This window comes from Rana temporaria, chromosome 12, assembly GCF_905171775.1.
Source record: "Rana temporaria chromosome 12, aRanTem1.1, whole genome shotgun sequence".
Classification (NCBI taxonomy): domain Eukaryota; kingdom Metazoa; phylum Chordata; class Amphibia; order Anura; family Ranidae; genus Rana; species Rana temporaria.
The window spans coordinates 143,224,044-143,236,100 of record NC_053500.1 but is presented as its reverse complement, the minus strand read 5'-3'; the positions used below and the strand labels follow the sequence as shown (position 1 = coordinate 143,236,100).

Genomic DNA, 12,057 nt, shown 5'->3' with positions numbered 1-12,057 from the left:
GTTGTGTATAGGGCTGCATATGTTGATCCGTGTCTACAGCCAAAAGTGCCTACAATGGGCACATGAGCATCAGAACTGGACCACAAAGCAATGGAAGAAGGTGGCCTGGTCTGATGAATTCAAGAATGGTTTGAGGAACACAACAATGGGGTTTGGGATCTCAATCCAATTGAGCATCTGTGGGATGTTCTGGAAAGACAAGTCCGATCCATGGAGGCTCCACCTCACAACTTATGGGACTTAAAGGATCTACTGCAGAAAGCTTGGTGAAAGATACCACACCATACCATCAGAGTCCATGCCTCAATGGGTTATCGTGGGTGGTCTAATGGCTTATCGTATGTTTGGGTTTAGATATGCTTTATAGACAATCCAGACTGAGCTAATGATGAGACAATGCATAAGCGAAGATGGTTTGTTGGTGAAAACTGCATGTCAAAATGATCATCAGATCCCGAGTTCTAGGCAGCCTGAGTTATGCAAATAGACTTTTTTTTTTTGAGAGTCGATAATGGCACCACCTCCTCTTGAGCTTTATCATTGGTTGCTGAAAAACACCTATCACATTACACACTGCCCAAGTATTCCTGTTCTATGTCTCCAAAGGATCTTACCTGCAGATGGCAATGTAAACTTCTAGTATAGGAGAGTCCAGACGCTCCCAGAGCCGCAGGGCGTGATACATGTATGGCAGAATAAGGTTACACAAAGATACAGCCAATGGCAGTAAGAGCAGCATAGATTCCAACTCCAGGTCTGTCAATCTTTTCATCCTCATCCGATGAACCTGTACAAATCACAGCGGCAGAATGTTAAAGTGATTTAGCGCCACCTTCAAGAGAAGGACACAGTACGGCCTATGAACAGTCCCAACGGATAGGCAATCCCCCAGCTGCTGTGGGCAACTCAATTCTACACAAAGCAGTACAAGGGGAAAAAAACATTTGAGGGGTGGGCACTGTGTGCAGAACAACACGTGATAATCCCCCCAGAAAAGGCATAAGAAAACGCAAACCGCCCCCTGCAAAGCCTTTTGGCCGAAAAAACGCATCCAAAGATGCCCAAACATCAATTTTGTAAAACAGAGCTGCCTGTAGAGAAGAGGGGGGTCGACTACCAGCCAAGACTGCCCATAGGCAGAGTTGATTTTTTTTTTCCCCACCGAGTGTCCTACTCTTGAAGGTGGAACTATAGCGATATGGTCAAGGATAAGGAAGAGCTGTGTCCTTCAATCAACATAAGAGAAAAAAACGTTTTTAAAAGCTTGAAGGCCACCCCCAGGAACGTACCTTGTGCAGATATTCTGAAAGGACGTAAACGGCCACAGCGGAGCCCAGCCAGCTGACTATACACAGCATCCAGGAGAAGACATGGATACACACGGTTTGCATCTTCTTCCGGAGATCGGGACGGCGCCTGGTCTGCAGCTCACTCAGCAGCTCCTGGAACGGACAGAGCACATAATTCACATTGAGAGATACAACAGTCTAAGGATGGTCTCTCCCATTGGTCATGATCGGCCAACAGGCACAGAGATCTAGTGATGACATCACTGGGTCCAAATCAAGTTATGTAATCCGGCCCAGCTGCCCAATTTCAGGTAGTTGGGTGTCCCCTGTGCCTGCCAGGACCTATGGAGTCTACGCCATGTTCTAATTCAGAACTACAACCTTAAGGCCCCTTTCACACTAGGGTGGGGTGGGGGCGGCGATTTTACCGTCAATTTCATGGCGCCATCGGGGGGCTTTTACCCCCGCTGGCAGCCGAGAATGAGTTTAAAACCACCGCAAAGCGCTGCTGCAGCAGCACTATGCCGGCAGTATAGCCGCACTGCCCATTAATTTCAATGGGCAGGAGGGCACACCGCTCCAAAGATGCTGCTAGCAGGACTTTTTTTACTGTCCTGCTAACGCACCGCTCCAGTGTGAAAGCCCCGATAGAAAATGTAACACTCCTCTCTCCCCAGACTGACAATGCTGAGGAAAAAGCGTAAAAAAATAAAACGAAAGCAGCCACCACATCTAATGATCGGTAGGCTGCAATTTTTGGCTTAAAAATACAATTTTAGCTGCCATAATGTACGGACTGCTGATGATTTGGCCTCACCTTCAGCTGCATGTGAATGCTGTTCTTCTGCCGCTGAACACATCGGATCCGATTCACTTTGAAGTCCCAGGAACCAAAGACTTTCAGAGCCAGAGCTCCGGAGAAGAAGCCGACTCGGAAACTCTCCCCGAATGAACAAGACATCCTGGAAGGTGACAAATGAGAATGAATGGGTATCGGTGGCATCTGGTAATGAGTTCAATAATACATCCCAACCAGATAGTGGCGCTAGTCCAATGAATGAACAAGAACCAATCCCCACTAGAGAGATCTTTCAAGATGGTAACAATCCCGACCTGGATCGTAGCGGTTACCATCTTGGAATATCCCTCTAGTGGGTACAACATTGGCGGCCATTACAACTGGGATAGTTTACAGCATCAGTTGTCTCCTGTAATCCTTGTTTATGCCCCATACCAGGAGTCTCCAAACTATGGCCCAGAGGCTGGATGCGGCCCTATGTTTGTGGTTATCCGGCCCTTGGGGCACCATTCCTCCCACTGACGCCAATGGTGGAGCAGTATCCCTGCTACAGACACCAATGATGGGGCTCTATTCCTCTCACTGACACCAATCATAGGGCAATATTTCTGCCACCGACACCAACAACGGGGCACTATTCCTCCTAATCATGGGGCACCATTTCTTCCACTGCCACCAGCGATGGAGCACTATTCCTTCCACTAACACCAAGGATGGGGCACTATTCCTCCCACTGACACCAATGATGGGGCACTACTCCTACTGACACCAATGATGGGGCACTATTCCTCCCACGGACCGAAGGGGCGCAGATCTGTTGGCACTCTCACTCTACCATGTGACACCAACACTCAACACAAGGGCAACGTGAACTATCAGCAAAACGAGTATAAAGTACAAAGTTTCTTACCTGTACACCAAAATGATGCAGGTGCTGAGGAAGACGAGTCCGATAGTGAAGAGAAACGCCAAAGGCATGTGATATGGAAGCCAGGCAGGCTTGACGCTTTGACACGTGGATGCATTGTACCCAGTAGGACAGCCTTCGTTCAGGGTAACGTTGCTATAATAACCATAATACATCACCGTGTCGGACAAGTAACCCTAAACATAAGACACTTTTTTTATTGCTTGAAAAAATTTTTAAAAAAAGTTCCTTCCTGCTTTTCACCCAAGCTAGTTCCTGACTACGGCTGTTCTCTGTCAATTCCCAATTTGGCCTTGACTAGTTACTAACTATGGCTGGTATCTGTTGACTCCTGGTTTGACCTCAGCTAGTTCCTGACTATGGCTGGCCTCCCAATAATACACAAGACCAATACACAGGCTCACAGCACATGCTATATTCCAATTTTGCCGCCAGATGGCCTATTTAAGGAACAGACCAGAGTCCAGAAGTTTCTGGATGGTGTTCAGCTGTTACCCTGTGACCTGAACCTGTTTCTGCTTTCCTGTTACTGACCTGGCATGCCCCGTCTGCTTTTGACCTCAGCTAGTTCCTGACTACAGCATGTCTCTGTTGATTCCGGATTTGACCCTGACTAGTTACCAACTATGGCTGGTATCTGTTGACTCCTGGTTTGACCTCAACTAGTTCATGACTACGACTGGCCTCATTTGACTCCTTGTTTGACCTTGGCTAGTCCCCGACAATGGGTGGTCTCAGCTAGTTCCCGATTTCAGCTTGTCTCTGTTGATTCCCAAATTGATCTCGACTAGTTACTAAATTATGGCTGGTATCTGTTGACTCCTGGTTTGACCTTGGCTAGTTTTGACTATGGCTGGCCTCTGTTGATCCCCAAAAATAATACAAAAGGCTAATACACAGGCTCACAGCACATGCTTAATTCCAATCTTGCCACCAGATGGCCTATTTAAATAACAGAGCCGAGTCCAGAAGTTTCTGGATGGTCTTCAGCTGTTATTACCCTGTGACCTGAACCTGTTCCTACATTTCTGCTTTGCTGTTACTGACCTGGCCTGCCCTGGTCTGCTCTCTTGTCTGCTTTTGACCTCGGCTAGTTCATGATTACAGCTGGCCTTGTTTGACCTTGGCTAGTTCCTGACAATGGCTGGCCTTGGCTAGTTCCTGACAATGGCTGGCCTTGGCTAGTTTCTGACTACAGCTTGTCTCTGTTGATTCTTGATTTGACCTTGGCTAGTTCCCAACTACTGCTTGCCTCTGTTAAATCTCAGATTGACCTTGGCTAGTTTCTGACTATGGTTGGCCTTAGTTGACTCTCGTTTGACCATGGCCATTTCCCGACAATGGCTCTCCTCGGCTAGTTCCTTGTGTCTGTTGATTCCTGGTTTGACCATGGCTAGCTCCCAACTACTGCTGCTCTCTGTTGATTGACTGTTTGACCTCAGATAGTGCCTGACTTCGGCTGGCCTCTGTTGATTCCCAATTTGACCATTAACTATGGAAGGTCTCTGTTGACTCCTGGTTTGACCTCAGATACTCCCAGAACACTGCTGGCTTCTGTGGATTCCTGGTTTGACCTCAGATAGTTCCTGACTACAGCTGGCCTCTGTCGATTCCCAGATTGACCTTGGCTAGTCCCTGACTACGGCTGCTCTCTGCTGATTCCCAGTTTCACCCTGGCTAGTTCCTGACTACGGCTGGCCTCTGTTGGTTCCTGGTCTCTGCTCGTCTCCTATCTAATCAATGAACAGAATATGTCAGGATGGCATCAGAAGAGGATGTACAAATCCATCAATACATACATATATGTGTGCGTGCACATTTGCGCAAGCACTCTAATTTACACTGGAGCACCAATACACAAGACTATTATGTAGCCACACAGCACATGATTATTTCCAATCTTACCACCAGATGGCCTATCTAAGGAACAGACATGAGTCCAGAAGATTCTGGATGGTCTTCAGCTGTTACCCTGTGACCTTAACCCAGAACCTGTTCTGGAGATTTGCTATCCTGTTACTGACCTGGCCTGCCCCTGGACTCATCTCTGCTCTCTGTCTGCTTTTGACCTCAGCTAGTTCCTGACTACGACTTGCCTCTGCTGCTTCCCTGTTTGACCTTGGCTAGTCTCTATCGAATCCTGTTTTCACCTTGGCTAGTTCCTGACTATGGCTGGTCTCTATTGAATCCTGTTTTCACCTTGGCAAGTTCCCGACTATGGCTGGTCACTATTGAATCCTGTTTTCACCTTGGCTAGTTCCTGACTACACCGGGCCTATGCTGATTCCCAGTTTGCCTGTAGCTAGTTACTTACTATGGCCAGTCTCTGCCGATTCCCGGTTTGACCTAGGCTAGTTCCAGACCACTGCTTGCCTCTGTTTATTTCTGAATTGACCTTGGCTAGTTCCTGACTACGGCTGCTCTCTGACAATTTCTGGGTTGACCTCTGCTAGTTCCTGACTACGGCTGCTCTCTGCCGATTCCTGGATTGACATCTGCTAGCTACTGACTATGGCTGATCTCTGCCGATTCCCGTTTTGACCTTGTTCCGGACTATGGCTGATCTCTGTTCAATTCTGTCCTCGGCTTGTCTCCTCACCACAATTCTGCCTTCCACCCTGCCCTATATCGGTCTTCCCAGTTGCAGATCTCTTCTGCATAAGCAGTTTTCTTCCAAGTCATCTATCAGAAGCGATTACCTGTGGACCGCCCTCTCGGGATCTGTGCCATTCTGCACCTTTTCATTTCCTGTTACCGTTCCAGGGATATTTGGATCAAAGGTGAAAAGGGGAAAACCTCTCACCATTATCACCTCTGCCCAGGTACATAAGAAAGCTAGTTAAAAAGCATTTGCTTCTTCTGTCATCTGTTTTCTCGTCTGTGTCAAACACTTTTGATGCCCATCACTAAAATGTATCTAGGTCTTTTCACTTACCGCCCCTGTGAGAAACTCCAGGCTGGTGAAAGAACGAGGGTTCGAAGAATCATGAGGATGTACAGCCTGAGGGGTGACAATAAACAGGAGGCACAGGAGGCTCATGAAGGTATTAAACCCCAGAAGAGTCTTCAGAAACAGGAAATAGGAGAGGACGCTGGAGCCAAACCGCCCTCCAATCTGCTTGAGAGCCACGTGCCAGGGCCGCAGGGCAAAGAGCATAGACAGGAAGGACAGCCAACAACTGTGCATTGCCTGGGGAGGAGAGACATGTCAGAATCAAGAAATGCAGAAAAAAGGGGTAACTACCACTGTTATTATGAGTAAGTATTTATTGGGTCAAGAAAAAGATCAAAGCACCACATCCCAAAATAATATCCAAACAGGAGAAAGGCGTTTTCTCAAGGAGATTTTTTGGGTGCTAGTCAAGAAAAAAATTATGTATACTTTATTACATCTTATTAAAAGCATACATAATATGTATTAAAACCAATAAAACTTGCTTGCATCATGAATTTTTTTCATTGTTACAGTTTCCAATAGTTAATTTTGCTGCAAATTTTTTTGTTTCTGGTGTAGTCGGTGTCAACATGTTTCACCTGTGATGTCTTCTTCGGGAGAAATCAGGTACCACATCAATGACAGTAAAAATCAGTTGGTTGAAACCAAAGCAAAAAAGGATTTTCTGGACAGTGATGCAGACTAAAAACACATCAGCCAGAGACCCCCAGTAGGGCGGTTATGTCAGTAGTGTATTTAGGTATTGTTGTGCCCTAGGCCTGCCTAAACTCGTGCACCCCATAATTTAAATATGACCCACGGCTTCCTGTCAAGGCCACACTCCTTGCTGTTTAAGACCCGCCCTGAAATTTTTGAGTGGGGACACTAGTTCTGGGGGCCTGGGGGGGGGGCAATGGATTCCCTTAATTTGCATAGATTTCCTCTCACTTCCTGTTTGGCTATGGGGCAGGAAGTGAAGGGAAATCTCTGCAATGGGACAGGGGTGGTAAAAAAAAATAAACTGACAGGGGCTCTAACCCTCCCTTACTCTATCCAAAATGAAAAAAAGTGTTGCCTATAGTTCTACTTTCATCAACTTGTCAGCAGATCCACCAATCCCACCACAGCTGGTTACCACCATCACCATGCTCCTCCCCTAACAGCAGCCAGTCAGGAGCTCTGCATCCAATTGTTTTTTGCTGTGAGATTTATTCACACCACATGAGGTCATACTGCGATCTCACCATGTTAATACTGTCTGCGATGCTGCTGCAGCAAGGGTTGTCATTGCTTCCCTTCCAAGCTGAACTGGGTTCCAATGTCAAGTACCTGAAATGGAACCAAAACCACAATAAACAGATTCTGGATTATTTAAAATGTTTTGCACCAATTAGGAACAAGCAGTCACACACACACAATGCTATGACTTCATAGAAGAGGACCTGATGACTGGAAGACTCCAAAACCGGAACATTTGTGGGAGATTGGGTCTACTCTACAGGCAAAGCAGAAAAGTCTTCTAAGACAACCCAATTTAGCAACGTAATCCCCAACGTTCTCCCCAACACACCAGGGAACAGTCGCTACCTCCCAAAAAAAATTACATTCAGCCCCTCTCCAAAGTTTTTCAGTGTGTGGCCCTGCCTGAAAGAAGTCTACCTATGGCCCAGCCATTCATTCCTAAGGCAGGAGATGTACCCTTCTACATGGCTGAAGGCCACTATGAGTACAGACCAGCCATAGGAATGATTGGGCACACGCCTATCGCAGCAAGGGCAGTGCCAGGGAGGACCCCACAATAAATTTGAAAGAGGGGCTGAAGGTAAGTAGCTTGGTAGGCAGCTGCAACTCAAAGGCGGTTGGGAGGAATATTTAAGGACAACATCACTACACATGAATTGCCTGAGTCCACCTATGGCCTGGCCATTCATTCCTAAGGCAGGAGATCTACCCCTCTAGATGGCTGGAGGCCACCATGAGTACAGACCAGCCATAGGAATGAATAGGCACGCCCTATCGCAGCAAAGGCAGTGCCAGGCAGGACCTCACAGTGAACTTGACAGGGGCTGAAGGCAAGTAGCTTGGTAGGTGGCTACAACTCAAGGGAGGTTGGGAGGAACATTTAACGGGCAACATCACTACATATGAAGTCCTGGCTGGGTCCACCTATGGCCCAGCCATTCATTCCCAAGATGAGAGATCTACCCTTCTAGATAGGTGGAGGCATCAATGCAGCCTCATCAGCGCCCATCAATGAATGTTTGCTTGCTTCCATTCATTCGGGATTCGGGACACAGACACAGTCCTCCGCAGCCACTGCGCCTCTGACACTATGTGCGAACAGACCGGCGGCTGCCTGCGGATGCTGAGACTTGGTTGTCTGTTGCAAAGAGAAGAGAGTAGGAACACCAGTGGCCCCTAGGCAGCAGTGCGCACATGCTAGATTGAGCACCGTCATTGTGAACAGTGGGGGGGGGGGGAGTCACTAAACACCTTCGACATGGATATCTCAGGTAAGGAGATTAGGATAGAGTACTACGTACCTCAACTCCCTTTTCACCTGAAGACTCAATGGGAAACTCTTCAACAGGCGAGTTCTCTGGGTTCCCGATGTCTTCTGCAGCTCCAGGACCAGCAGCCTTTGATGTTCTATAGAGCAACACACAATACAAACATAAAATTAACTGCAATTTTGCTTCCTTCTCTTCCCATTGGAATCTAGCCCTGAAGTTGGAGTGGGAGGTTGCACATCAGTGAATCATGTGACACAAGAAAGCAGATTCACACAGTAGTGTAGCAATTAAAGGGTAAGTTCACCTTTATAGAAAAATCTGTAAGGTGAACTTACACAGGACCTCCCTCATCCCCCCCAGTCCCGCGGGAATCTCCCGTTCTGAGCCCCGGTATGTCCGCGTCAGGAGTCCGAGGCTTAGAAATCCCCTTGGCATCCACGCCTCTTCTTCCCAGCTGACAGGACGAGCTACGTGGCTTCTGATTGGTCGGCGCCGTCACACCAATTAGAATGCTCCGAAATGTCCCTCCTGAGGGGGGTAGGTTTTGAAAATTCAGCTGCGGGGGATGTCTAAGCCCCAAACTCCTGATGCATAAATACAGGGGATCAGAACGGGAGATTGCCGTGATCCAGGTCAGCGGGACTGGGGGGGGGGGGGTGAGGATGGGGTCCTTTGTAAGTAACAGGATACACAGGATGTAGGTAAAAAAACAAGATCAGGAGATAGGCGCAAGACGGGAGCAGGAATCAGACTCAGGACTTAACAGCAAGCATGCATCTGGCTGGCAGGTAAAATACTGAAGTGAGAGGCACTAGTAGAGGAGGAACTAAATACCCTCCCAGCAGCCAGCACCAGGTGGAGACTGATTCTGCCGAGACACCTGCTGGTGGACACTGGATCCACGACCCTCAGGGAATCACAGCGCCACCAGCAGGTGATCCAGGTCCTGACAGAGATCAGCAGTGAGCGGTCTTTATTACTGGAAGCCTCACGCTGGATTACTGCACAGATCTGGAAGAAATACACAAAGATCACCGAGATCCAAGAAGAATGCACATGATGAAAGGATTCAGGCCATATCTGCTTCTCTCAAAGTTCACCTTTAAGCAGTAAAGTTTTTTAGGTGAATTCTTACCTTCTTCTCCACCCAACACCTCGTCTCTTTGGCGCACACTGGGTCTGGCACTGCGATCCATGGTGTACAAAGACGGCCGCTTCTTTGATTGCCTCCTCCTCACTGTGCGATTATAATACTCAGACAGCATGGTTCCCTTACAACGTCCTTTGGTGTTACGTAGGGATGAAGAAAGAAAAAGAAACGGTGAGCAGAGAACCCTGGAGGACCTTCAAAACCATCTTAGTACGCAGTTCTTAGATTCAAATTGCAGCAACCCAGAGCTTCTTTTCTCAGAAAATAGGTGCGAGAACTCAACCACGAGTAGAAGGGTCTTAAAGGGTCTTAAAGGGGCATTAACTACTTGCCGACCTGCCGCCGTCATTCTACGGCGGCAGGTTGGCTCTCCTGCGCAAAAGCCCGTAGCTCTACGTCGTCTCTCTCGCAGGCAACTAGGGGCGCGCTCCCGGTCCCGTCAGGGGGGGGGGGGATGCTAATCCTCTGTTCATACAATGTATGGACAGAAGATCAGTGATTTCCCCTAGTGAGGCCACCCCCCCCCCACAGTAAGAACACACCCAGGGACATACTTAACCCCTTCCCCGCCCCCTAGTGTTAACCCCTTCACTGCCAGTGGCATTTTTATAGCAATCCAAAGCATTTTTATAGCACTGATCGCTATAAAAATGCCAATGGTCCCAAAAATGTGTCAAAAGTGTCTGAAGTGTCCGCCATAATGTCGCAGTACCGAAAAAAATCGCTGATCGCCGCCATTACTAGTAAAAAAAAAATGTTAATAAAAATGCCATAAAAATACCCCCTATTTTGTAAACGCTATAACTTTTGCGCAAACCAATCAATAAACGCTTATTGAGATTTTTTTTACGAAAAATATGTAGAAGAATACGTATCGGCCTAAACTGAGGAAAAAAATGTTTTTTTATATATTTTTGGGGGATATTTATTATAGCAAAAAGTAAAAAATATTAATATTAAGGAAACGTACATGTAATATACTAAAGTGTCCCCGATTGTCACATCAGGGAACAGGCAAAAAAATGGATTTTTTTAGGATTCATTGTACCTACCAATTGTTCGACTTGGCATGTCGGCGAGGATTCTCATGGTGGCCAAGTAATGCTTATCGCGTCTCTGAGATCCGCGGCCTGTCAGGAGGAAAGAAGAGTGAAACACAAACTCCTAAACACGCATCATACAAACTGCTAACCGCAAAAATTAGATCACATGACATTTCTGTCATTGGACTATTAAAGGGTGGTTGTAAACCCTTCCATATACCCAGTGAAGAGACTACCCTCAGGTGATACACAGAGGTGACACAAATCCTCCTACATAAGTTGTACCTGTTTATTTTCAGTCTTCTCTTCTCTCCTCTACATCCAAAGTCCAGAATTTATACAGCTTGTATGAGATTTCAGAAAACAGGGGGCTGAGAGCTGAAAACTACACTCTGCATAGCTAAGTGAGAGCTGATTGGAGGGAAGGGACACACCCTGGGGCATAACTAGAACCTTCAGGGCCCGATGCAGGAAACCATGAAGGGCCCCCATGACCCCCGACCGGGCCCTTCCCACTGATCCTGGGGCCCTTTACTACCATTGTGGGACCCTATATTATGGGCTCACAGCAATCTACCTTTCCTGCAGTCTTGAGGTCACCAGTGGCGGAACACCAGAGTCCAGTCGCAGGTCAAACCTTTGCGGCCCTGGTACTTTTACCACTGATGTCAGCAGTTTTTCATTTTTGTTGTTTATTTTTTTATCATATTTTACAATTTGTTCTTCTCACTGATCACCAATGTAAGGAACATTCTTCTCACTGATCACCAATGTAAGGAACATTCTTCTCACTGATCACCAATGTAAGGGACATTCTTCTCACTGATCACCAATGTAAGGGACATTCTTCTCACTGATCACCAATGTAAGGGACATTCTTCTCACTGATCACCAATGTAAGGAACATTCTTCCCACTGATCACCAATGTAAGGGACATTCTTCTCACTGATCACCAATGTAAGAGACATTCTTCCCACTGATCACCAATGTAAGGGACATTCTTCCCACTGATCACCAATGTAAGGGACATTCTTCCCACTGATCACCAATGTAAGGAACATTCTTCTCACTGATCACCAATGTAAGGGACATTCTTCTCACTGATCACCAATGTAAGGGACATTCTTCTCACTGATCACCAATGTAAGGGACATTCTTCTCACTGATCACCAATGTAAGGAACATTCTTCCCAATGATCACCAATGTAAGGGACATTCTTCTCACTGATCACCAATGTAAGAGACATTCTTCCCACTGATCACCAATGTAAGGGACATTCTTCCCACTGATCACCAATGTAAGGGACATTCTTCCCACTGATCACCAATGTAAGGAACATTCTTCTCACTGATCACCAATGTAAGGGACATTCTTCCCACTGATCACCAATGTAAGGGA

At 47.0% G+C, this 12,057-nt stretch overlaps 1 protein-coding gene across 4 annotated transcripts in view; it reads right to left on the bottom strand.

Annotated features, from left to right (window-relative positions):
- Positions 1-12,057, bottom strand: part of TMC6 (transmembrane channel like 6) — a 45,053-nt gene that overhangs the window by 12,766 nt on the left and 20,230 nt on the right. For all 4 annotated transcript variants that reach the window (XM_040331049.1, XM_040331051.1, XM_040331050.1 and 1 more), the window contains exons 4-12: positions 10,667-10,744; positions 9,600-9,746; positions 8,495-8,600; positions 7,196-7,280; positions 5,952-6,206; positions 2,999-3,192; positions 2,107-2,251; positions 1,290-1,442; positions 615-787 (exon numbers count right to left, since the gene is read on the bottom strand). In XM_040331049.1, coding sequence (XP_040186983.1) covers positions 615-787; positions 1,290-1,442; positions 2,107-2,251; positions 2,999-3,192; positions 5,952-6,206; positions 7,196-7,280; positions 8,495-8,600; positions 9,600-9,746; positions 10,667-10,744 — 1,336 coding nt within the window. The remainder of the gene's footprint in view (positions 1-614; positions 788-1,289; positions 1,443-2,106; positions 2,252-2,998; positions 3,193-5,951; positions 6,207-7,195; positions 7,281-8,494; positions 8,601-9,599; positions 9,747-10,666; positions 10,745-12,057) is intronic.